We start from the raw sequence: 27209 nt of genomic DNA, 5'->3' as shown, positions 1-27209 counted from the left end.
TCATCAATATCAAACATATCTCATTTCAAAATCAAATGTTAACATATTTGTTTTCTCCTGTCAGTTCTTAATATTAAGGACATTTTCAGGACCTTTTAGAGGGAATCTATTATGCCAGCTTGTATATAAGAAGCAGCATAATTCACTTTTGCCCACCTGGCCAGCTGTCTTGCCTTAGATACTCTTTGGATATTCTCTTTAGCTTGACCATTGTCTGGGGATACACTGGCCATAAGATGTCCTGCTGAGTGTCACCATCTGTCACACAAGCTCTATTATTAGGTTAGATTTCACAGGAAGTCTGTATGGTTGTGAGTCTATGCGTATCTTGCCTATGCATTTGTTCCAGGGCATGATTTGATTTCCATACTGAAATGAAAACAGCAGGACATGAAAGATCATGACTGGCGATCCTGAACATTTTGAAAAAGATCCTGAATGAAGGGATGAGAGATATTATTTTTATTTCCGGTTTGTTTCCACATTTTGTAATAAAGGTAACGATGCTAATTTTTTTTTCTTTTTTCTTTGCTCAATAATGCTTTAAAAAAAAAAAGTATCTGTAGCTAAAAAAGTATCTCTTAGATGACTGATTGGTACTCCTTTACTCACTGCATATACTGCAAACAAAATTAGCATACATGTGCAACTCTGATGTACACACACTGGCCACTTTATTAGGTACGCTTTTTTAACTGCTCATTAACACAAATATTTATTCGGCTAGTCACGTGGCAGCAACTCAGTGCATTAGACATGGTTAAGACAACCTGCTGAAGATCAGACTGAGCATCAGAGTGGGAAAGAAAATGTCATTTATGTGACACGGTTGTTCTTACAATTCATTTCAGAGAGAAATTTTGACAAAAAAGTCACAACAAAAGTCACCTCAGAAATTTCCAGCGGAACAAGGCTGAGGGAGCGGCAGCTATCTGCCGCAACCGGTTGCAGGTGAGGGTAAACAAGAAACAAAAAGCAAAACAATAGGGAGACGGGACAGAAGACACAACAGTTTATAAGGTTTAAATAGAATTACCCCAAAAAGAGAAAATATCCCGTGAATATCTTTTAGTGAAAAGGCCTTGTTGGGGCCACAGGTCAGAGGAGAATGTTCAGACTGCTTTGATCAGATACGAAAGCAACAATAACTAAAATAACTACTCATTACAACCAATGTATACAGAAGGGTATACCTTAAAGCAGATAGCCTAGAGCAGCAGAAGACCACCCCAGGTGGCTCTCCCATCAGCTAAGATGTTGAAGCCAGAATTTGGTGTCAACAACATGAAAGCATGGCTCCATCCTGCTTTATATCAACAGTAGAGACAGGTGGCGGTGCCATAATGGTGTGGGGGATATTTTCTTGGAAAACTTTGGCACACATTAACTTTAACGCAACCCAAGCCTACCCAAGTATTGTTGGTGACAATGCCTATCCTTTTATGACCACACTTACCAATCTTCTGATAACAGTAAGATAACGCACCATGTCTCAAAGCTCAAATCATCTCAAACTATTTCCTTGAAAATCATAATGCGTTCACTGTACTCAAATGACCTCCACAGTCACCAGATCTCAATCCAATAGAGCACTTTTGGGATGTGACATAAAAAAACAAACAAAAAAACAACGATTCACAGTAGGGGTGGGGTTTCTATCATATATAAACGATATACGATAGAAACGATATAAATTTGGCCAACGATAGAGATTTTGCTATCGCGATAGCGCATGTTGATGATGTCATCAAGCTGCGCCTGTTTTGGTCGAAAGCATCGCAGCGGCTACAACCATTATCAACTGCAAATTATGCCGACAGTCATAGCAAAGAGATGAAGCACTTTTGAAATATGGGGAAAGCCAAAAACTGCGCTTCCTCCACTTCCGTAACATTGATTCATTAATGGTGAATTCTCTCGCAGCTGCTCTATTCCCATGTTGTTGCAGTATATTAATAACTAACCTCGTATTGTGGATGAATAATCTCAGTTGTTCGCCTGACTGAAGTTTGGCCCGTGTATAGCATCCTGCTATGCGATTGCATTTGTCCCTAACCACCAGAATCCCTCACGTTAACTTTTATCGAGTGGGAAAAAAAAGTTGGCGTTCATCCTCCAGCTTCACTGTGCTAATGTTATGCTAACATAGCTGTGTCGCTAGCAATCACGTAGCACAACATTATATACCAGGTAGTCCAACTTCAGTAACCCTGCAAATGCCACTGCTGTTTAGTTTTCTGTCTTCATTTATCTGAAGTGGTAGCAGAGCTGTACGTTTTAATTAGTTTCAAAAATCTCTCAGTCAGAACATGGTATGTCATGTTTAGGTGGAAACTAGCGAGCTAACTTCTAACTCCGTTAAATTTAATAAATTCTGTTTTCATGGATGCCTGGATGTTAAACTTAATTGTTACACCTGGTAAAGCAGCAACGCTGATGATTTTATTAAAGATTAAAGAATTTAGACAGTTTTTAACTCTCAGTGTTCGTTTGACTTTGGGACCAGAAATGGATGGAGTTTTGGACCCAGATTACTCCGCGAAGCTCCTCACTACGGCAGCCGTAATGCTCTGACAATCCATCAAGCAGTGCGGCTTACTAAAGTTGTACTAAAACATTTTTAACAGATTTCTGCACGCCAAAATTGGTTCAAGGTCAGTAAGCACAACCAGAATTCATACATAAGGCACACTCTCGATTTATGAGGAAATTAAAGGATTTTAAGTGTGCTTTATAGTGTGGAAAATACATTATACAGAAGAAAAGAATATATCGCGATATATATCATTACCGCACATGCTTCAAATTATATCGCGATATGAATTTTAGGCCATATCGCCCAGCCCTAATTCACAGGAAGTAAAGCTGATAAATCTGAAGTAACTGTGTGATGCTTTCATGTCAACACAGACCAAAATCTCAGAGGAATGTTTCCAGCACCTTGCTGAAACTATGACACAAAGAATTAAGGTTGTTCTATAGACAAAAAAGGTGGGGAGGTGGTGGTGGTGGGGTGTCCAACCTATTATTAGGAGTAGGGATGAGTACCGGTGTCCGGTGCCATGATGGCACCGGTTCTGACATAAACGGTAGTAACCAGACCGAAAAGCAGCGCACATTTCGGTGCTTTATTTCGGTGCTTTTTTTTCCTGAGCTGTGATACACTTCTAGCCAATCATTTTACGTTTCCGAGGATAGTAGGCGGGCCCAGGTACGTATGTTCTTTTAGAGCAGAGCTACAGATTAAAAATGCTCAAGGCGAAGCGGTCAAAAGTCTGGCTGTACTTCACAGCAAAATATGCAAACTCAGCAGCCTGCAACAAGTGCTTTAAGCTGATACCGTGATACTGTCAAAGGAGGTAACACCTCGAATCCGATGAAACACCTGGTGACGCATAGCGTTTTTTTTAAAAGCCAAGAAATGCGCTGTATTTGATAGCTTGCTGCGAGACCTTACACCGAGCACATCTACTGCGGGTGGGTTGCCTGTTATCGGACCCGGAGTTAGCAACATCCCCAAAAACACGAAGAGGAGAGTCCTGGCCCCTAGCCCTGCCAGTGTAGCAGAAATGATGAGGATGATGCAGCAGCAGCCGTTCTTCTCTGCGTGAGTAGCTTAATGTTGTTCGTGTGTAATTTACGTTGAGTAGGCTAACCACGTTATTACATTAATGCATGTAAGGTGAACTAGCAAACATCATCATAGCTACATGCGGCTGTCTTCTTGTTTGATGGCAGATACTCCCTTCACCCTGGCCAAAAAGGCTAAAATGACCAAAGAAAAAGTGGGAAACAGCTAAACATGAGAAGTTTTTGGATAAAGTTTGTGTTTTTTCCATTGTTTAAGCACTGCTTCCAGCCAAGAGTGATACCATATATGCCCCATAGCTGCAGAAAAGGCTAACATTGTTATCTTTTTACAAAAACCAGCTGAACATGAGAGGTTTTTGGACCAATTTTGAGTTCTCCATTCTTTAAGCACCGGTTTGAGCACCGTTTGAGCACCGGCACAGTTTCAAAAGTACCGATTTGGCACCGGTATCGGATAAAACCTAAACGATACCCATCCCTAATTAGGAGTTAGTGTGTACCCAATAAAGTGGCCGGTGAGGGTACATCACTTGCAGATGTTATTTTTTGGTGTCTGTTCATATTCAATCTGTAGGCGTTTATCTTGTTTTTAACAGTAATTCAGATAAAAGTCAACATCTCACTGACTAAATAAATAAAAAAACCACATATATTATTATCATCTTTGTCTCCAAATATTCTTAGTCAGCAAAGCCAAATGGTTTAAAAAAGGAGTTGTATTTGTTGTTTTAGTTCAAGGAACTCCTTTTGGTTCTACTGACTACGATCCTTTTTTTGGCCTTCAGCGCAGTAGCAGATACAAATACAGTGTTTGAACTGATGCAACAGAATCAATGAATCTTTGATCCAAGCATTGCTGAACACCAAGATCATCTGAAGATAAATGAGAAGCAATGTGGACATATGTAGGGTCTGCTATTGACATTACAACTCGCTATCCAGACTCTAATTTAAGGGTTGAGGACCAGTTCCAGATTTCAAATATGAACTTGTCTGCAAGGGTCTAAATAAATGTTCTTTTCAGAGGTTATAGCAGGCTGGTTTTTAACTTGCTGGAAACAAGCGACATACTGCATAAGACAATTTCAGTGAAAAGGTTCTGCACATATTAAGAAAAAAAAACTGTGGATAACAGCTGCGTCAAGGGTGTCAATCAAACAGGGGCATGCAAGGTGAGAGAAATTTAAAACACACGCGATCAGGTCTCTGGAAGGCTCTTCACACCTTTAAGTGTAAAAGCGGTTGTTTTTAAAAAAACGAAAAAACCTCCTACCTAGTAAAACCACCACTTTTTTAAAACAATTACATAAAAAATTGTAATCTACGAGGGATCTTCGATAGCAGAAAAAAAGAAAAAAGTTCCCAGCAAACCAGCGAGTCACAGAGTGACAGGAAGAGAGTGACACAAAGGTAGACAGAGGGTTGGAGAAAAAAAACAAAAAAAACAACAACAACAAAAAACCCCAAAACACAGCTTCTTGATCACACTGCTCTGCTGTGTCTGAGCTGACTGACTACAGTGGCACATGTGTGACATCAGAGAAGCCCAACATGGCTGCCAGAGGAGCCCAGTGCAATGCAAAAATGAGGACGCATCTTTCAGCATCAGTGCCCCACTGTCTACACACAGGAGTATACAAACTCACACATGCACACGCAAACACACCCACGCAGACGAAGGCATACAGAGAAAGCAGTCCCTGCAACGACTGAGTGCCCCAAGTACATTTTTCAATTAGAGCAGACCGAATGATAACTTTAAAAAAAAAACAACAACAACAAGAAAACCAAAAAACAAACAAGAGGCAAAAATAAATATATAAAGCAGCAGGGGACTGAAATGCATTTGATAACAGAATCAGGAAAGCCAAGCACAGGCCACAGGTCATGCCAAAAAAAAAAGTGTATCACAAAAGATGGTTTGGTCTAGCAGCAGCAGCACACGTTTATTTTGAGATCTTATACGCAACCCCCTCCCCATCCACCCTTTCCCCAACCAAACATCTCTCTCTCGCTCTCTCTCTCTCTCACACACACACACACACACACACACACACACACACACACACACACACACTTTCCTGTGACCTAAGAACCTTCCAGTGAGCACCATACCAAGCCTAGCACACATGTGCTCAAATAGCATGTAACCTTGGGTAACCTCATCGCACTAGTAAAGCACTGAAGTGGGCTGTGGCTGATCCTACGCTTGTTTAGCTCTGTCTCAGGCAAGAAATGAGTAAAGAACGTTGAAATAACCATCTCGCATCATGAAAATCCCCTGGAGTTTACATAATGTGTGTAGAAGCATAGGTGTTGGCCACGCAGATATAGGAAATGCGCTTACATCATGTAAGGTTTCCAGGAACCGATCAGTTTGATCTGCCTTTTGATGCATGGGTCCTTTGCCATGCTGTTATATAATTCCTCGAGACAGCGTTAAGAAAAAGAAAAATCATATCTGGAATTTTTTTCTTCAAAATACTTTTCTCTGTCTGCCCAGTTATTCACAATGTTAATGGACATGAGGCTTGTTAATGAGTAGAGAGTGTTTCTCCTCCTTAGATCAGCCTTTCTCAAACTTCACAATCCTGCAGCCCAGTTAGAAATCTCAATAAACCCACCAGACTAGTTGTGTTTTAGCAGTTTTAGTTTGATCTTTAACTGGCTTGCTTGTCGAGAGCGATTCTTCGTTAGCATCTTTCCTCTCCCCTTATTATAGCCCCCATTTTTAGCTCTTTCCCTGTCAATGCTCACAAAATACACACACACACACACACACACACACTTGTAGATCACACAAGAGCAATGACGGATAATGTGTAACAAAAACCCCAGGCCTTTGTTTTATTAGTTCTGAAAGTAACAACTGTATCAGTTATATTTGATTGTAACTTTTATCTTAAACCGTTTTATCCATTTGCAGCAAATGATGTCTTGCAGCCAACCTGCAGCAGCTTTAAGAGAGCACGCTGTGAGAACCAATGGGCTTAGAGCATTTGCTTTTTGCTGAGGTTTAGATAACAATCAGTGAAACCACTCTGGTAGGTCGAGGCTATACATGCCAGAGTCTTGCTTGGCAAGGCCAAAGATGAGGAAATAGTCACCTTGACTCAATGAACATTTGAAAAAAAAAAAAAGTCAAGCTCTTATATATATCTCAGCTAATGTGCTGGATGATGGTCCCATGTTTTGTATGAACGGAAAACAAGCTAAACATGATGATGATTGGCCTTTACGGATGCAAAGGGATGGCCTTTTCTTTTGGACTTTTAAAATGAAGCCGGCTATTTCTAACACTCCGTTTCCCAACACTGGCTAATCGTTACAGTCATTGTAAGCACAAGCCAAGAGGAATTCCTAGAATTGACACAATCTTCCCCTCACCCTCAACCAGTCCCAGCAGATGCCTGCCCCTCCCTAAGCCTGGTTCTGCTGGAGGTTTCTTCCTGTTAAAAGGGAGTTTTTCCTTCCTACTGTCTCCCAGTGCTTGCTCAAAGGGGGTAATTTGATTATTAGGGTTTTCTCTGTACTACTGCAGCATCTTTACTTTACAATATTAAGCACCTTGAGGTGACTGCTTTTTCGATTTGGTGCTATATAAATACAACTGAACTGAATTGAGCTGAAACCCTAAAAAAAAAAAAGTCAAGAAATAAAAGTGGGTTTCTACATCTTGCCCAATGTCGTGAAATCATCAGGTAAGTCAAGTTGTGATTTAGCAGTAATTGCTTGCACATGTTATCTTTGGAAAAGGGAGGGAGTGAGGGTGGGCTGTGTTGTGAAAACGACCCGCCTCGGATTGCTGTCTTTTTCCACTGGCCCCTCCCAGGATTCGGTCCCGACTGTTAAGACATGAAGAGCACATGCAGGACAGGTCATCACTACAGAGGAGGGGGGTGCTTTCCCCCTCGCTTATTACCTTGCGCTCTAATTAGCAAGCTTTGTTTACAGGCAGGAGTCTTGAGAGAGGCTTGAAGTTTGCAGCAATTTAATTATGCGCAGCACACAGTGAAAGAGCATGGAAAATTGTGTGTGTGTGTGCAGGGTGGGGGGCTGCGAGGATAAATGCCATCCACGGTGCTCTCTCGCTGGCTCTCCCTCTCTCAGTCTGGTCTACTCCTGTGCGAGTGTGTGATTCTGTTGGGTTTATGCATGCGACTGTGCGCGCGCACGTCACCCTCTGAATTACAGGTTCAACTTTCACAGCAAGTCTAATGTACCCTCAGTGGGAGTCTGAGAATCTGACAAAATTGCTCTAATCCTTTTCAATCCTTTTTTTTGCTACTGTCTCCGTCTCCAGTTATAATGAAGCACTTTCAAAGAGAATTTAGGGTCGGAGGTTTTCGGGGTGGTGGTGGTGGGGTGGCTCAAAAAAAAGTTTGAGATACTGTAAGCGAAAACATACAAGTGGTCTCGCCACACAAGCCTCCCTACAAGGCTACGCAGCTTTAATGAATTTTGAACGGCCCAGCGCCACAAGTGAAGTGAAAAAGTGCATCCACTATGAAGTACCATCAAGGAAAAAAAAATCAGATTCTCCATCCTATTTGAGAATGTGATCCCATGACCGTTTCAGAAACACATCCTCGTCATCCTTCTTGGTACTCCGTAATTCTCTGCCATGGCTACGTGCTTCTATTCATGCTGAAAATACTTGGAACAATCAAATGTGCACATGCTCCCTTTCGGGTTTTTTTTTTCTCTACTCAAGAACAAATGCACACACACACATGCACAGTCTCTCTCTGTCACACACACACACAGACACACACATATACACAACACAAGCACGACATTCATGCCATGTGATCTTGCTAGGCATTATGCCAACGGCCAAACATGTCACTTACAAGAAATCTCTGAGACACAGAGAGGGAGAGAGGGAGAAATTGTGCACATTTGTCAGTTTGTGAGAGCTCCTTGTCAAGTGTAAGTACAGTGCATACACAGGGAGCAGGAGATTTAGCTGCTACAGTTATCTGCAAGTGTAGTGCGGTGTGGGGGCAGTCGATTCTGAGAAAAAACCAGACACGTGATCTCTGAGATCTAATGTGGAATTGTTCTAAGGAACATGCCATGTTTACTGTTCATTGTCTAAATTCTTGGAAGGCTTCCTGAAAAGCAGTTAGTGAGCCAGAGCAGCCCAAATCACTAACATTTCAAGATTCCTAATGGCTTTCGCTGATCCTCTCTCCCTCTCATTTGGTCCCGCATTATTTCGCCCTGTGCTAACATGCATGTTGTGTAATTTCACAGGAAATGACAATAGGTGTGGAAAAATGTTCTCAGCTGCATTATTACTTCTGTGTGCACTTTGAGAATAACAAAATAAATTTAGTACAGTAATAGAGCACAAAAGAAAAACAAAAGAAAGAAAAACGCCACACATACCTCCAGAAGATATATATTATCCGTCAATCTGTTTTCCTCGAGAGAGGCAGGAAGGTTGCCAAACCTACTGGTGTTTTCCAAGAAAAAAACTTGGCCTCATTACATATGAAATGAGCAGGAGATTCGAGGAACTGCCCAACCCTGTTTAGTGGGTTTGGCAAATACCTTTTGTGCTGCAAACGTGTGGCACTCTAATAGTTGAGCTGTAAAACAGCAGCGGTGAAGCAAGACAAGAAATGTGAACCTTCTTGTGCCCACTTTAGCATGAAGTCTAAAGGTCTTCACATGCACTGGGAGCGAACATAACGAGAAAAACAACTTAAGCAAACGCCTTTTGTAGCTAACAGCAAACACACCGTAATGTATGAAACTCCCAACTTCACTCTCTCCCCGATGAGGAAGTATGCGGACAAAGCCTGGTCACTGGGGCCAACAAATTTGCTTAGCATTTACCTGCTTTTCGTGAACTCAGAATGTATACTTCTAGTGTTTATTTGTGTCATTCGAGTCTGCGCTGACTGTGACGGCACGTTTTACTCTCACTATCTGCGCTAGTTGCGCACATTACATAAACCCTGGCTCCATCGCCTTGCTGCCATTCTGTTTAATCCCTAAAAGAGAACATAACCCGCTTTCTTTTTAGCAAAAATAAGTTGTCACATACACATGTGTTTACATACCCACAAGCTATGAAGAAGAAAAAAAAAATCCTGTCCCTCGTGCTTCTTTCCTTTAAATTAGGAGTGCCTGTGAATGAGCCGTGTTGTTTTCCAGCCGGTCGTGATGTCAAAACGGGCTAGGCTGTTACACGTCTTTGATGGAAGTTTCACATCTTATGGTGTCATCTGATCCAGAGTGGCAATACAATCAGTGCATTTGGCGGATCGCACCGGCGTGTCTGAACAAAGTTCACACTACGTATACACGTAGCTTTACAAATCATACATGCCCTGCCTGTATTTTTAGAATTTCCACGTCTTTCCCCAATTCCTGTTTTTACAGGCTTACTTTTATTATTTGCTTTGACTTAATCACCCATGCTGCTTTTGACAGCTGTATCAGGGCAGAGCTAAAAACCAGAGGGATGGCACACTGAATGAGCGAGTTACCATGTGGCAGTTGCCTCTGCAGAAGTCAGCGAATGCTAAGTTTCCTCTACTGTATTTAAATTGTTTAGCCGTACAGCACATTTTATGCCGTCATCCTAGCTGAGGTATAATTTGCATTTGGAGTGTGCAACGTTAATTGAGGCTTTACATTTGAAAGCAGGAGCCTGCTAAGGTCCGCCAGCATCAAGGGTGAAATCTTAAGTCAGACAATGAGGAAGGGGTGCAGTCTAACATAAGATGCATCTAACTACCAACAATTTACAGGCGATTCCTTTCCTGAGCAAGTATGGATAAAACTTACCAAACAGATAGGGAATCTGAACAAAAACCAAAAAAGGGGGGGATTAACCGGCCCCTAAATAGACCACTGCTTTCCCTTACTGAATCAGTGTGAGGGACTGCTTATTTTAAAGCACTTACTATTAGCATAAGGACATTATTTTCCTCACTTACCCTCTACATGCACATCTAGTTGGCAAGAAACACCAAAGTCAATTTTACAGTGTTAGCAGTACTGGGTTAGGGAGGAAGGAGTCATTTTACTCCAGTATTCTTTAGAAACACCACAAAAAGGAGAAACTACATGGCAAAAATATTTGCATGTTCCCCAGAAAGATCCAAATACACGCATGAATGTTAAAGTCTGAGCACAAACAAGCTTACCTCCACATTTAATTCATGTCACCATGTGCTGGTGTATGTAGATAAATTCAGCTAAAGGAAAAATGTATATGTGACCACCCGATGCGTATCTTTCCCAGAATTCCTGAACGCTTACTAGAAATGCCATGTCTTCACAGTTACTCTTAACTGTTTAAACCTCAGTTCCATGAACAGCAGCCTACATGCCTGAACATACCAGTAGGAGCAGGTTTTTTTCGTCCATCAGGGTTTAACTCGAACAAGTAGCATGTGTGTTACCAAGAAAGCACAGAAGTAACCTATGAGAATACAATGTATGACTGTTGGTATCGCATACCATCAGCAATGACTCATGCTTGTCTCAGGAAAGGAAAATCATAGACACATAAACACACTCCCCACACAAGTTTACACGCATATACAGAGGAAAGTGCGCCAAGCATGAGGGTGAACACGCGCACACGCACACAGTAAATGAAGCCGCACTAGAAATGGTTGCTGATTTTTCATGTAGTCGACAGTGCCCTTGTTTAGTTTTTCTTTATTAAAGCCAGGGTACAAATCTGCAGTTAAGATGATCTTTAAAGCCAGCCAGCGTGCTACTGTAAATTACATTTGGGATTAACCCTACTTAAATATTTGCTGTGTAAGAAATAACAGGGGAAATCACCTCCAGGTGGCTTTCTACGACTGCTTTACACACTGATCAAGTGATGAAGTTAACGCCACCCCCAAATCTCTTGCAAATCTACAGAAGAATTTACTGGGAACGTCTACTTTGCTGCAGAGGACCTTTTAATTTAAAGGTCTGACAAGCGATGAGGAAACAGTCTCACCGTTTCCCCTCTCCTTCGGCCTTTTCTCTGCCAGCGTGTCCACATCAGTTTTATTTATTGAATCTCTCTCGCTGTCTCCTTGACACTCCCTACCCGCACAGCCCCCGGCCCCCTTGTGGAATGCTGTATAGAGAGAGGCCTATGGAGGAAGGGCATCCCGGGACACAGCTAGAGCACACACAGAGGCACACACACATACATACACTAACCCACTTACTGACACACGCAAATACATACACACTCTCTCTCTCTCTCACACACACACACGCATGCACACATACACACACACACAGACAAATACAGCTGTTGAGAGCCATCAGAACCCTTTGGCAGATGCCCAAATCAAAGACCACTGGTGTTGGAGGGCCTCCGTTCACAGAGAAATAGAGAACGAGGGGGGGGGGGGAGACTCCCATTTTCCATGTATGTTATCTTAAAGGTTGGACATAAAAACTTGTCAGCGTGAGCTAACATTACTGTGAACCGATTTCCTCGTAATGAAGGGAGGGTATGATGAACTGCCCTCATAAAAATCTGTCTCTGTGTTGTCTTAGGGCAACCAGGTACAACTATGGATGCATAATGATTTAAAAGGGCAGCTTAAAATTAGTGCAATGCACCTTCACACCTTCTTATATCCACAGGTTATATATTTATATATACACAGAAACAGATGGGTGTTAAAACATAAAGTTACACTGCAGTTTGAAAGGGTTCATTCACCTAATAACCCCACCTGAGTGTCACCTGTTGAGGACATGGAAGCTTAATATGAAGTAGGCTGCATTGCTTAACTTGTTGCCACGTTACCATAAAAGTACGATAAAATGTATCTAAGGTTTTTTAAAAGAAGAAAAAAAGCATTTTGTCTTCTTAAGAAACAAACAATTGACTCACCAGTGGACTAGACAATAATAATTACAGCGACAGAGAGAAAGCGTGTGTACTGGGGGAGGAAAAGTGACAGGAAATGAAGAAAACTACCACAAGCTACATGCTGGGTAGCCACACACTGCACCCATGTACACAAGGAGAAGAGAGAGAAGAGGGGGGTGGTGTTGTTTTGTATGTATAGCCAGATGGCTCCTGCTGGGGGTTCAAGTAAGGTAAATGGAACCACGGCTGACAGATTTGATTCAACAGCATGCACAAATAACATATAAACATATATTTTTTTTCAATCCATATATGCCAAACATAAACTTCAGAGCCCCCTCATCCCCACCTTTTTTAACAGCCATGTACTTTTCTAAGCTAGCCAGTCAGCCAAAGAGGCCAAGTGTTAACCAGACTGTACCCGAAAAATAAACCCCCAAAAAGAAAACCTTGAAACAACAGTCATGAAAATGTAAGCTGATATCCTATAGACTTTTTCTTTAGCGACTACAACCAATAAAATCATATCTGCAACACCAGTACCTCGATCCGTCCTGTGATTCTCAAATCTATAGCATTACAATAGATGCACTATGGGTGGAGATTTATCTCTTTTCCTTTTTTTTTTTACCTCATCGTGACGCAAGACCGATAATAGCTTGCCACTTTCACCACTCAGTACAGTTGAAACTAATGACAACACCAGTTCCTGTGGTTAAAAGCAATGGCCAAAATTATCATTAGACTGCAAATTTTGGGTGGGTTTTTTGGGGGGGAGGGAGGGGGGGGTGTAGAAGAGGTTAGGGTGAAAAACTACAACTACTATCAACCTGATTAAATTCCTTCAGAGGCGCGTGGTACGGTTACACATTTTCCGACTGAAGTTTAAGGCGCTAACTTAGTTTTAGGTGGCCGAAATAACTGAAATTCCGACTGGCAAAAATAAATAGATAAAATATTTTTTAAATGTAGCTATGAAGAGAGAGGGGGAAACGAGGGAGTACTGCATGGTAAAACCTATGCGTCATACGAATCAGGCTCTACATATAAAGCCAAGAGAGAGAGAGAGAGAGAGATACACACACACAGAAAGGGGGGGGGGGGGGGGGTGTATATTTACCCGATGCGTCGTTATTCCATAAAATCAGCTGGCCCAGATGTGGCAGGCTTTTTCTTCTTATAGCCTATAAAGTTTGGAAGGCGTTTGTTTTTTGTTTTGTTTTTAAAAAGAAGAAGAAGAAGAAGCAGGCCCCGGTTCCTTTCGTCCGCTGGCTCACTCTTTCACTTTATCTCCGGCCGCTCGTTCCCCATCTCTATCCCACTCTCTCTTTCTCTGCCCGCTTCTGTCCCTTTGCAGGAAGTAAACGCAGCTCACATGAACAGTATACGGACTGCATTCAGCCTGACATCATGCAGCACTCGGCAAATAGTTCTTTTTAAAGACACAGACATTTTTGGACCCGCCAGGTTACTGTAGGTACTCTGTCCTACTGTAGTCTACGCGGCAAACGGGCAGTCGGCAGCAGCGGTCGGTCATATCGTGCGCCTTTACGGACACATGAACTCGCTGCACTCTGCGGGCTTTAAAGGTGTAGACTGCTGCGGAACACTTTTTAACGAGATCACCGGACAGGTTCGCGCGCCTCCACCCCGCCACTAACGTGTTCCTGAAAAGACAACACACTTGGGAGCACATTTGGGGGGCTATAAGTAGGGCAGGGGAGGGTTGCACGGCTCAGTGAGACCCCATTCGGTGTCGTCTACATGTGTGGTTACTTCACGTGTCATTATGCGATGACAGTCCGGGCTACATGATGCGCATGTGTGCCGTTCTGCTAAATTATAAGCGCCAACTGCTGGCGGTGTGACCTCAAGTCAACTTTTCTTTACTGCAGGCCTGTATCACGGTGTCACAGCACGATAAATCACTGCAGGAGCCTCCAGTCTACCACATGAAATCGCCATATTCGTTTATTTAGATTTTTTTCACAATGTTATACTATATTTACCTTGTTGATTTGAGTTATTTTATGATCGTCCAATCACATTTTTACTTTTCACTTGTAAATTTACACACTGCAATAGCAATTAAAATCAGTGATTTTACCGGGCATTTTAGTGATTTTAACTGTAGTTTATACATACACACATATATCAGGGATGTCAAACATAAGGCACAGGGGCTAGAACTGGCCTGGCACAGACTACAATCCGGCCCACTAGACTTCTTTAGAAAATGCAAAGGACTGCATAGATTTTGAACTTTTAACTGTATTTTCACAAGTTTTACAGCTTTTCCTAATGATAAAGACCCCACACCGATTGCCAAGGACATTTCTGTGAGTTAATGAAAACTTTATATATTAATTTATAATTACAGGATAGTATAATTAGTCTGTGCAGTGATCTACCAGAACCCTTTATGTGGAAAGGGATGAGGATGAGTTTTCTTTCACATTTTATTTTTAGATAAACACACACACACACAGGTACATATATAACCTCATCTAGGCATGAGCACACAGCCACCGAGACGTGCACCTCATCTATACACTCCACAGACATGACACACATAACCTCACACAGGCACAGCAAACACAGCATAGACACAGGCCTGAACACACATGTGAGCCAAGCACATACCGATGGACGTATGAAGAGCTTCTATCTTTGGCCATGTTTGCAGGGTCAACATATAGTACTGTTTTTTGTAATAAAGCTGTTATTGTATGTGAGCATACATGACAGATTTGTTTCTGTAATGGCACCAGCATCACTGGGAGAGTACAGGTCAGGAGGATCCTAGCAAAGAGGAGGCTCTCTGTGAGATAACCTTTTGTGGTACCAGATTTATGGAGCAACAGCGGGTACAAATGTAAATGTGGAGAGGCTGTGTCTTTTGTATTTCCTCTGTAGCATGAGAGAGATAACCCACACATGAATAAATATCTCAAACTACTTGGAACTATCTTTTTCATATTCTCTTTCCTCAATTCAACCACCATCATTTAGTTTTATTGATCTGGTCCACTTCAAAGAGGGCTGTATGATGTAAAATGAGTTTACATTTACTTACAAAATACATATGAGTCAGTCGTTCTTCTCCCTTTTCAACCAGTTAATTAATTTTATAGGTTGGCTGGATTATCTTTAGAGGTCAGAAGACAGAAAAACAGAAAATATTAATGCAGTAGTTGTACGTGTCTTTGTGAAACTGGATAGAACGAGTGTAGATATCTAACTGCTGCCCTCAAAAATGGATTTGTCAACTTTAATAAACATTAAACTATAATTTTGAGTAAAATGCACCTGAAACATAGAAAACCAAAGGTTTATTTATTTCAATAATAAATCATTAAGGAAAATGTGCTTGCTATAACCTGAAAGAATACCAACCAGGCACATTTCATTTGACCAGATTCCACTAATTGTAAAATCTTACACTATACTTATATAACAAAAACGTACACTTAATTAAATTAGTCAGCACTTGGGCATTTTTTTCCAGCTGTATAAATATCTACAGGTGTAAATCAGCTTACCCGTTCCCCATTTTTTGCCCATCTCTATCAACCCAACTCTTTATGTTTATCCATGCAGGCATTTTGTAAATTTAACATTTGATATTTCTTTTTATTTTCACTTTCTTACGGGATAGTATTGTATGTATTTATATATAGATATAGATATATATACCAATTTGTTAGGTACTCCTGTACAACCGCTCATTAATGCAAATGTCATTAGCGAATCACATGACATGTATAATTAGGCATATTAAAACTGAGCATCAAAATAGGGAAGAAAGGTGATTTAAGAGACTCTGAACATGGCGTAGTTGTTGGCTAGTCTAAGTATTTCAGAAACCGCTGGGATTTTTCCATATGACCATTCCTAAGAGTTTACACAAATGTTCTGAAAAAGAGGAAATATCCAGCGAGCGGCAGCTTTCTAGGTGAAAATGCCTTGTTGATGCCAGAGGTCAGAGGAGAGTGGGACAGACTGCCTCGAGCTGAGGGAGCTGCAACAGGAACTCAAATAATCTCTTGTCACAACAAAGTTCTGCAGAGGAGCATCTCTGAATGCACAACACATCAGACCTTGAAGCACAGAGGCATAGACTAAACAGCAGAAAATTGGAAAAATATTGCCTGGTCTGATGAGTCTCGATTTCGCTTTGTAATTTAGATGTAAGAGTCAGAATTTGACGTGAACAACGTGAAAGCATGGATCTATCCTATCATGTATAAATTGTGGTGGTTTAACAGGGCAGTGGTTATTTTCTTGCCAATCTTCCGACCACTTAGTACCAGTTGAGCATGCTTTAAATGATGCACCCTGCATGAGTATTATTGGTCATGATGTCCACAGTGTATCCATTTTCTGCTGGAAGCAGCTTCCAGCGCTGTCAAAAGCTCAGATCATCTCAAACTGGTTTCTTCAACATGACAATGAGTTCACTGTACTCACTTTCATGAGCACAATAGAGCAGTAGTCATGACTGCTGTACTGTACTCATGACAGTTGGAGAAATGTTTCCAGCACCTTGTTGAATCTGTACTGCGAAGAATTACATTTTCTGGTGGCAAAACGGGGCCCAACCTAGCACTAGCAAGATTTAGCTAGTAAAGAGGACAGTTAGTGTAAGTATTTAAACGTATTTCAATTAGTTTCCTTAACAATCATTGCTACATACACTAACTTATTCCATGATGACAAATAACTTAGTCCTGTGTTATTTCAGCATAAGGGTATATACGTTTATATATGTTATAAAAGTCTGTGGTAGCACTTTAATATTCCTAAGGTTAGGGGTATAATGATCTTTTGTTATTTAAGCACACACCTATTGTCATTCATTTTTACAAGGACTTTTGTTTTTCCCAGTTGTGGCTTTCTGCCCAGCCAAACCAGTAAAAGCCCTAAGTGTAGCCTAATTAAATGACAGCTTTTGCTGTTTGCTCCAGTAAACTGTCATTTTGCAAAGCTGAATGTTGAAACACGATATTTTACTTTCTGCACCGACAACAAAACCCGATCTTGTGTTTCGTACGCATTTCCATATTATCGTTTCTCACAAAGGCCGGGTTAAAAGTTCAAGATAAGAGCTGAAAAAATAGAAACAAATGCAAATGTCGGCGAAACTGAGAAGTCATTCAGTCTAAGCAAAAAAAAAAAAAAATCAGCTTTTCATACAGAATGAAGAAATGAAACTGAACAGTGAATGACTTAATCATCAAGCCCACCTAAAGAGTATGTTGGCATCATGGGACAATTCATATTCTCTAGTTCTCTGTGTAATTCGGGCTGTCACACTGACCTGGCTCAGAACATGAGGCATATGATGTGTTGATCCAATGAACAAAAGCTTATTGTTGCTCTGATTAGCCATTTATAGGCCTTGTGGGTCTGAAGCATGTCTCAGTCAGCCCACCAGCCACTGTGTTGAAAGTTCAAATCTAAAGTTGGCGCTCTGTTGTTCCAGACTCTTATGCATGCTTTCCTAATCATGGCTATCCAACCTGATGCTTGTGCATGACAAGAACAAAAAATAGTTAAAATCTTCAAAGCAAACCCAGGTTTAGAATTAAAGTTCTCATTTCAGTGCCTTCATTAGTTCCAGTAAGGCATACTTCACGGTATGTGAAAATGAGGCTATATAAGGTGATTGGGGCACAGCCATCTCCATTGTTATGCTTGGCACAAACAGCAGGATCTAGTTGTGGTTGGTGTTTGCGTGCTGGAGGAAGCTAAACAGAGAAGTCTGTCAGAGCAGCTCCAAGACCATGTGAAGAACGACTGATGGAACACTTGACCCAAAGCCGTTTTCAGTTTGAACTGTCACACACTCTTATGACACAGCTCGAGGCATGCCGTCATGAGTGTTAGACTACACAGTAAACACATTCATTTGGCCATGCATTGTAAAGCACAAACCAGCTCATGGAAAAAAAGAATTTATTAAACAGCTTTAAAAAAAAATGTTTGTGACTCAGGCTATACCCTTTGCCCTATTTTGCCCAAAACATATAAAAAACACAACAAAAACTTTCTGATGCAGCACATTCAAGGCAAAAAAACTCCCAAAACATCTTACCTGATTTTAATTTGGCCACTGCCATCTCCTTGTTCACCTCTCCATCACTTACAGGACTTCTGCTATTTTCAGATTGCTCTCTGGAAGTCCTACGTTTTAAACACTTGCCCCCTCCACGGGCTTTAAACTCGCGCAGAAAGGGAACGTCAATACCTGTGTCATCATCTGTCATCTAGCTATGAGACCAAGTCTGAAGGCTGGTTGCAACTAGGAGCACAGGTGTTGCTTATTTCCTGTCGCTCACGAGGTTGTGCACCATCAGTTCGCCTCCTCTCCCCTCCCCCAGGAGTCAGACTGTCTAAGGGAGGACATTCAGCACAAGCGACCTCAAAGCTGGGGGGTTTTTTTTGGTCATACCAACACAGTTGTGGCTTTCCATCTGCCCTCCTCACCAGATTTGGATTTTTATTACTTTGAACACTTCCTTAAACTCTAACTCAGAGTAAAGCGTCACTGTTTTGACACAGTGAAGAAGATCCAGTGCACATCCCAGATTCGGGCGGGAACAAGACTTCCAGGGAGCATTCTAAAAATCACAGGAGTGTGCAAAGGCTTCAAGCACCAAATCAACAGACAGTGGCCAAATTTGAATCCAGGGAAGTTTTTTTTTTTTTTATTCATCAGGTGGAGTCATTTAACTTCTTTTTTTTTTTAAAAACTGTGCTTTCTATTTTACATTGTATTTTTATTTATACACAACATCATTTAAATGCACTGATTCATACACAGTATCATGACATCCTCTTTGTGCTCCAGCATGACTTTTTTGTGGCACAGATCACTGACGTGCATCCACAGTCACGATGCACATCAGTCATCTGTTAAGTCACTCCTCCATGCAACAGACTTTGAACAAACACATTCCTAGACGAGATGTCCTTTAAAGTCCATTAAGACGGTTTACAAATGGCACAAAATACAAGAATAACTTATATAAAGTCACAAGTCTCACTCTCATTTTTGATATTTCTAACTTCTCTGAAGTATGCAGGACTGACATTTTTTAAAAGAACAACTATTTAACTGTTTAAGCCACGCAGGCTGGTTTAAAGATCGCATCAATGCTTCTGATGCTTCTTATTGGATTGTAACCTTATCTACAATAAACCAAATGAGATTTTGCACCTTTCTGACTACAGCAGAGTCAAATATAAAACAGAGTATTTGAGTGCAAAACATTCCAATCACATGCCACATTTCTCATGTTTCTCATGACAGAGCTACATATCCACGAACACCATTAAGCACCAGCCGAGTCCCCCCACCAGAAACATGGTGATCTGCATGCTGTATATAATCAGGTCATTAAGCACACCCAAGTCCAGTCGCCGGTGCCCCAGCAAAAGCAGGATGACAGACAGCTTGTATTGCAGGCGCAGGAGCACACGCACGCTGATGTACTGCAGGAAGAAGAGCGCAGAAAGCGACACCCAGAGCAGAGAGGTCAGCAGGCTGCAGCCAAAGTAGAGCAAGAAGCGGAGGAAGCTGTACATGCAGCGTGAGCGCAGGTACAGGTCAAAGTTATTGTACTTAGTCCGCACTAGCTTGGAAGTGTGTGCCGACCCACAGGCTGAGTGCATGCAGGTGGTGTGGGGGCCATGGAAACTGCGCACCCGCCGTGGGATGGGGATCACAGGCATGGATGGGCTACAGGAGCCCAACAAAGTGCACTGGAGTCCTTGATCCAGATGTGAAAGCTGCTTCAGGGGAGGCAGTCAGCTTCATGGGGAGGGGATCCAGGGTGCTCGCTTCCCTCTGCTGTCAGTCAGGGGTTCTCTTTAAAAATGGAACAAGGCTCTGTGGAGAAATTAAGATGGTTAACATGCTTTTAAATGCACATTCAAACGGCACACACACCTACAAGAAAGGCAAGCTTATGCAAACAATACCCATAGATATGCACGTTGAAAAAGACCTATGTATATTTAAAAAACTTAAGCTAGTGATCATTTTTGGATGATTAAAACATAGCCACAGCATAGTATATGCAACCCCAAAGCATCCTTTCTTCATATTGTGGTCTAGAGCTAAGTAACAGTGCAGAATCTTACATGAAACACCGAGACGTCTTCCTCCACAACGAAACAAAATATCAAGGCTGTTTGACTCGCATACGTCCAGAGGATTGCGTCACATTATTTAAATTTTCCAGCAACATGCATACAAGCTTTATTTTCCTATTTTTTTTTCCTTTCTCAAGATAAACCGTGAAGGCGGCAGCGAGCCGGCGCGTTTACGTCCTGTCGCAAAATATACGAGTCATCCTGCTGTGACGGCAGAAGCCGACTTAAAGGGGAAGTGCTCCTCAAGAAAAGGAGCTTGGTTTAGATTTGTGCTTGTTTGCTCGTATGTAACGTTCAGCTGCTTTGCAGTTATTTTAGCAACCGCGTATTAGGCAAGTATTACGTATGGTTTGCGTAATATGTCGACTGTAGATATGTGTGTAGGCCTACTACAACTCGAAGGCTAATAGTATTAGTTTAAGCTAACTTCAAGGGTCAGAGTTTCACAACCATTTGGCCTTTAGACCACATTTCTTCAGCATGAATAACGTTTAGAAAAGCAGCACACAGTTCCTGGATATGTTTCAGTCCTTACAGTGTGCAAATAAGATCCAGGAAATATCACATTACCATTTTATTATGTTTTTCTTTCTTTTTTGTTGTTGTTTTGCCTCTGTACACCATCACAATGGATTGTAAATTAGCAATGATAATATGTGATTGAAGTGCAGTGTTTTGGTTTTAATTCAAGGTGTTTTTTTTATTTTTTATTTTTACATAAAATATATATATGGAGTGGCCAAGTTTAAATTTTTTTTAGTACATCCTCAAGAAGTGGTCAGCAATGCCTAAAGGTGTGAAAGATCACAGAAGGTAACTACAGTGCATGATGACAGAATTCTTTCCATGGTTAAGGAAAACAACTGCACAAGTCAAGAACTCCTACAAGGAGGTAGGCGTATGATTGTCAATGCCTAAAGTCGAGAGATGCCTTCATGAATGGAAATACACAGGGTTTGCAGCAAAGTGCAAACCACTGGTTACACTCAAGACTAGGAAGGAAGTAGGTAAGATTGTATTTGTCGGAAACGTTGTCAGCACAGTTCTGAAAAACAAACAAACAAACTTTGGACAGATGAAACCCAGAGTAACTAACACCAAAATGATCATAAGAGATAAACATTGATGTGAGTTTGGCCGATTAAATTCGAGCATCTGAAAATGGAGGACTGTGTATAAAACTGGTTGCAGTTCTAAAAAGTTCATGCAGAATTTTGCATAAAACTCCTTGAATTAACACGTAAAGTCTGCACTTCAATCACAGTCACATAGTGTATGATTTGAAATCCACTGTGGTGGTTTATAGAGCAAAACTGCAAGAAATGCTGTATCTAACTGTGTGTTCACAGTCACCTGGATGTCTCATTAATCAGATCCGTTCACAAATATTCTGAATTCCTTAAATCTTGCCCTTGACAAATGCCCCCCTATTATAATCAAAGTTATAACAATGTGAGTAATGTAATGAAAATATAAAACTGCAAGAACACAGCTAGTGCATTAAAAAAAGCATTTTCAGCCTTTCTGAATACTGCTAAATAATATATATATATATATATATATATATATATATATATATATATATATATATATATATATATATATATATATATATATATATATATATAAAATCACAATAACATCTGATTGGTGTGTTGTTTACCACACCAAATGCAATAAAAGCTACCATTTAGGACTGTTGCATTAGACTGCATTAGTTTACCTTGACCTATTAAACCTACGTGTGTGTTAGAGAAGCCAAATTGGAGTCCTGTGACTTTCGGCCGTTTTAGTAAAAAGACGCTGTAAAGGGCAGTCTGCAAACCAAACACACTGTTGCTATGCGTGTCCATTTGGACGTCCTCATAAGCTGTGTGCCACATAGACATGGTCTCTCTGTATATCACGTAACCTTCACTGGGCAGATTTATTGGTCAGCCCAAGGATTACATCTCTGGTATCTGTCAGCAAGCCAGATGGCAGCAGGTGACCATAAGTCATAATAAATGCAGGGGTATTTTTTAAATTTTTTTAAAGGCGTTTATTACAGTTGTTAATAGGGATCTGGGTCACTTTGCTAAGAATTTAAAGGTGTATTATGCAACATTAGAAAAACAAACCTATAATATTTAATCAAACAAACATTAAGCTGTCACCGAGGCTGAATATATGAATCTGTGTGCTTTTCTTTTGCATTATGATTGATTTTAGTAATGAAATCCATAGCATAATAATTTGAGTGGTAGCCAAAGTCTGAAGTCAGCTCTGACCTTACAAATTTAACGGCCGTATACTTATTAAAATTAGTATTTTCTGTGCTCACTGGCACAAAATGTTATCGGAGCGCTTTCCATTATAAGTTTGTAGTGGTTCTCTTCACTCCTTGAATCAAAAAATGTCTCTCGCCGATCTCCCTTTCCCCCAATTTTTCTCTGTATTACTTAATAAATCTAAAACGGCACCATACATTTTACAGCACACTCTTCAAGGTGCCATGGTGCGCATATTTGATAAAAGTTACACTGTAATTACAATAAAATCTGTTCTTATCAAAACCTGCATTTCAGTTGTTGTGTATAATCTCCGTCTGTATCACAACTGTGTGTGGGCATAGATAAGTTAGTGCAGCCTTTAAACCCACTCATATTCTATATGTTGCAGACAGTATTGTTGTATTCTACAGATGCCTATATTGCTTCCTTCAGTGAGATATTTACCAAGAACGTTTTCTCTTAAAGAGCTCTTAAAAGCTCAGGGTCGTTGCGCTTATTGGAAGCAAAGCTTTGAATGCTGCATTTCATCATCATTTGCTCATGTAATCATTAGCGCTAATGTATAAATGTGACCTTTGGCTTAGCGAGAGACAACTTCTGTGCAAGCTTCAGGTGAAAAACAAGGATAATTCTCATTTTTAATAGAAAAAAAATGTTACCCCCTGGAAATGTGAACCTTAAATCTGCATGTTATTCCCATTAGGGATAGAGGCTGAATCCACACTTTTCTTCATGGACAATTTTATCACAACCCAGTCATATAAGTATCCAATAGTTCGCCTTTAGCTGTACACGCTTTTTTTTTTTAAATTTTTATTATTTTTTTTACCAAGCTTTGAAATGGGTCTTTGGATCTCTTTGGGGACAAAACCTGCAGCACAGGTTATTGGACTGATTCCACTTGGTGAGAAACTTTCCTGCCTATCTTTCTCCCTAACTCCTCTTGAGACTTAAACTTTTAATGCGCTTTGGTTCTCTGGTTCTTGTTAAAAGATAAATTGTGAACATTTAGAGAAAAAAAAAGGTCTTGAAAGCAAAGAGACATATCCTGTTCTTGGGTATAAATAATACTGGCCCAGTAGAAAGGGACACGTGTGAAAACTAAAGTGCAGAATAAGATAAATATGAAAACAATAAAACTTTCATTAGTGGAAAACCAAGTATACTGCATCTTAAACACATTCACTAGCTCTCAAAATCTTATTCACTCTTATGCAATTTACATTTATTTTTAATTGATATCAGTCACTTAAACTACAAATCAAACTAAACAGAGCAAGCAGAGTTTTAGTTTGGAAACCTTTTTTGATCATTTTACATAAATGTGTGTCACACTTTTCATTCCTTTGCTTTTATTTTCTGAAACATTTATTCCTTGTTGGATGAGACTTTTCAGCTTGGATTTCAGCCGAAGAAGGAAAACATTTTAATTTACCACCACTGGAGGGAGCTATTTCTCCAGGTTTCCCCTCGCATGGCTGACTAAAGGGCACGGCACTTAGCTATCTCTTCTTTTCCTCCTCGAGGCTCTTCTGAACAAACCCACCTCCTATGTTATTGCCTTCTTTCATAAATTAGTACATTTAGTGCCATTACAGCTGCAAATGCCACCCACCAAATGGTGCCAAGTTCAGATGTTGGCTTCCCCCCGCATCTGGTTAATAACTTCCCATGTGCTGAGGAAGCTCCGATGTATCTTACCATTACCAAGAAAAATGATGTCAATAAAGTAGATGCTACTGATTTAGGACATTCAAAAGCCTCTGTAATGTATGTTTGCTGCATTATGGCAATGTTACTGACTCATATTTTTCTCTTCCAAACCACGAAGAAGAGGTAGAGCGCTGCCTCTTCTTCACGAGGGAGGTTAGTCAGGGGTAATATTCTCTGCTTCCCCCCCTCTAAGTTTACAAGTACCTGAGGGATGGTGCTCCTTCATCCACTGACAAACTGCAGAAGGCCCAATCTACTCTGTAATTGCATCCTGGTGGAGTGGAAAAAATAATCCACAGCTGAAGCTATCCGCCCTCCACCTCCCACCCTCAAAACCTTCCACCAATACACTGCCTCTATGACCCAAAGAGTGTCCAGAGTAAGCAAGATTAAAGGGGCAACATGTCAAAAATCCTCTTTGACTTCTTGGTCTAAATCAATTAATTCATTAACTAAGTAGAGGTCACAGCCAATAGTTTGGGCTAAGACAAATTAAATCAATTAGTCGGGCTTATAAGATGAGGAAGACTTTAATTAGTGAAAGTTTAATCAAAGCCATTTTTTTGCACTGTGCTGTGTTATGAAGAAGCTCATTGGATCTTCTATAGAAAGATCTATTGGGCCTGTCAGATGAAAGTTTGGCCACATATTATAGACAAAATGTGTGTGCAGTTGTTCCTTGGTCTGAGGATGTGTTTATGTTGAGTAATCATTTAGTTCTAGAAAAATGCAAATCATAAATAAATAAATAAATAAATGTAATAAATGAAAATGTGATAAAAGGCCCTAACAAACGACCGACTTCCAGGACAGTACAGGATGCCAAGCTTCAGCGAGAGAGAGAGAGAGAGAGAGAGAGAGAAAAGTAACTACCCAATTAAACCAATTAAAATAAAACATGACACACGCAGCTGGGTCACACGGCTGCTTCCAAGTTGCTTTGCTATATAAAGATGAATTATTACCATTAAGCAAGGAGCTACAAGCCTGTTCGGTGTTTCATCATCTCTTGTGCATGTGTGTCCCTTAAGTGCATGCATCCTTTGTGTCTTTCATAATCCTGTCAAACCATCTGTTAGCATTAAAACCTGCTCCTGTTGCGGTACAGATTTATTTGGCCAGATATTACTTTGAACTATTGTATCTCAAAGTTGTGTGAGTTGTGTTTCGTAACCACTGGAGCAAACATCCAAAACGCAACCACTAAAAAGTTAATGTGTCAGAAGCAGTGTTTTTGTTTAACTTTGACACCTTTCTGTTGTCCTGTCCTGCTCTCTGTCCTCAGACACATGTGGCTGGATTGGTCCAGGCTGGTGTTAATCCTTGGCATGTGTGTACTAGGCTGGATTATGAGCGGATGTGGAAACATCTGTATGGGTGACTGAGAGGGTCAGGAGGCTCAGACATAGAAAAAAAGGGCTCTCTTGCATGTATGATGACCTGCAGGGGGCATGGTGAAACAGCACCAGAAGTTACGTCAGGTGTGTGTGGAGGGAAAGTGAGAATCAGATTGTAGAATCGCTTCTGTGTTAATTAATTATTGGGACAAAAATGACAGCGTGAATGAAAACTAATGTACCATGAGGAAGGAGTTGTTGATCACCACAACTGATAAAAATATAGCTGACTGCAAGGGCAAAGAACAGCAATTCCTTAAATAGCTACCTAAGGCTAGGTTCAGAGTCCATGTTATTATCCATGCATCCATTTTCTAAATAGCAATAAACATGTCTACAACTGGCACAAAAATGGATTTTGTCTCTATGAGTATTTCCCACCTTTGTAATAACAGTAGAGTTTAACTCACTAGTCACTACACACTGGCATTATTAATCATGTAGTTTTTTTAGGTGGCTACTTTAAGCTAATAGCTGTTTGCTAGCCCATGCATTACCTCAGCTAATTCAGATAAGTAGTCTGGACCACTCCACCATATTTGTGAAGTTGGTACCTTTTAGAAAATACAAATAACACATACAAGGAGGTGTGTTTTACAGTTTTGATAAGTATAATTCTTGCATTTTCTTATATTGTAACTTTGTAATGAACATGCTATCAGTGGATGCATCTTGCTAACCAAATAAGATAGCATTAGCTGATAAATTAGCATCCTCAAGTCTAAAAATGGTTTTGATTGTCCTCCCACTGTTTCTATTTTGCATACTTGTTGTGGTTTTGTGTTAACAACACTTTGTCAATGCTTCTTACTCTAAAATAACTAGATGCCATTGCTCTAAAAGTAGGATCAAGGATTCTTGGTGTAGTGGTTGTTGTGGCTACATTCAGCCTTTATTCACAAGCTGAGAGTCTAATTGAAGGAAAAAAATCTATTTCACATACACAAATGCTTTAAAGTTTTAGTCAAGCTGTACAAGGTATAGTATAAATAATATTTGGTTCTAATTAGAGATGGCACGATACCACTTTTTTATGTCCGATACCGATATCATAAATTTGGATATCTGCCGATACCGATATGAATCCGATATAGTGTGTTTTAATCAACAAAACTGTTTTTTTAAATATCTTGCTGCATTTTGTATAAGTTCATACTCAAGTTTAAAACAACAACTACACTAAAGCTATTCTGTTATACCTGTATGCAAAAAAAAATA

The 27209-nt window shown here is 40.5% G+C and overlaps 2 protein-coding genes across 2 annotated transcripts in view; both read right to left on the bottom strand.

Annotated features, from left to right (window-relative positions):
* The window catches only part of nacc2 (NACC family member 2), a 33724-nt gene extending 19552 nt beyond the window's left edge, over window positions 1-14172 (bottom strand). The window contains exon 1 of the mRNA XM_085463852.1: window positions 13569-14172. The gene's annotated coding sequence lies outside the window, so the exon portion shown is untranslated. The remainder of the gene's footprint in view (window positions 1-13568) is intronic.
* Window positions 14173-18389: 4217 nt separating this feature from the next.
* On the bottom strand, window positions 18390-20823 carry tmem250 (transmembrane protein 250). The gene is made up of 2 exons (XM_085465235.1): window positions 20597-20823; window positions 18390-20342 (listed from the first exon to the last, which is right to left on the bottom strand). The coding sequence occupies exon 2, from the start codon at window positions 20183-20185 to the stop codon at window positions 19766-19768; it is 420 nt and encodes a 139-aa protein (XP_085321361.1). The 5' UTR covers window positions 20186-20342; window positions 20597-20823; the 3' UTR covers window positions 18390-19765.
* Between the last annotated feature and the right edge of the window lie 6386 nt (window positions 20824-27209).

Source organism: Copadichromis virginalis, linkage group LG7 (genome assembly GCF_057382275.1).
Source record: "Copadichromis virginalis isolate Kocher_CV1m ecotype Utaka linkage group LG7, C_Virginalis_male_GT1.1, whole genome shotgun sequence".
Classification (NCBI taxonomy): Eukaryota; Metazoa; Chordata; class Actinopteri; order Cichliformes; family Cichlidae; genus Copadichromis; species Copadichromis virginalis.
Note: the sequence above shows the minus strand (reverse complement) of the source record. Positions and strands in the feature narration are given on the sequence as shown.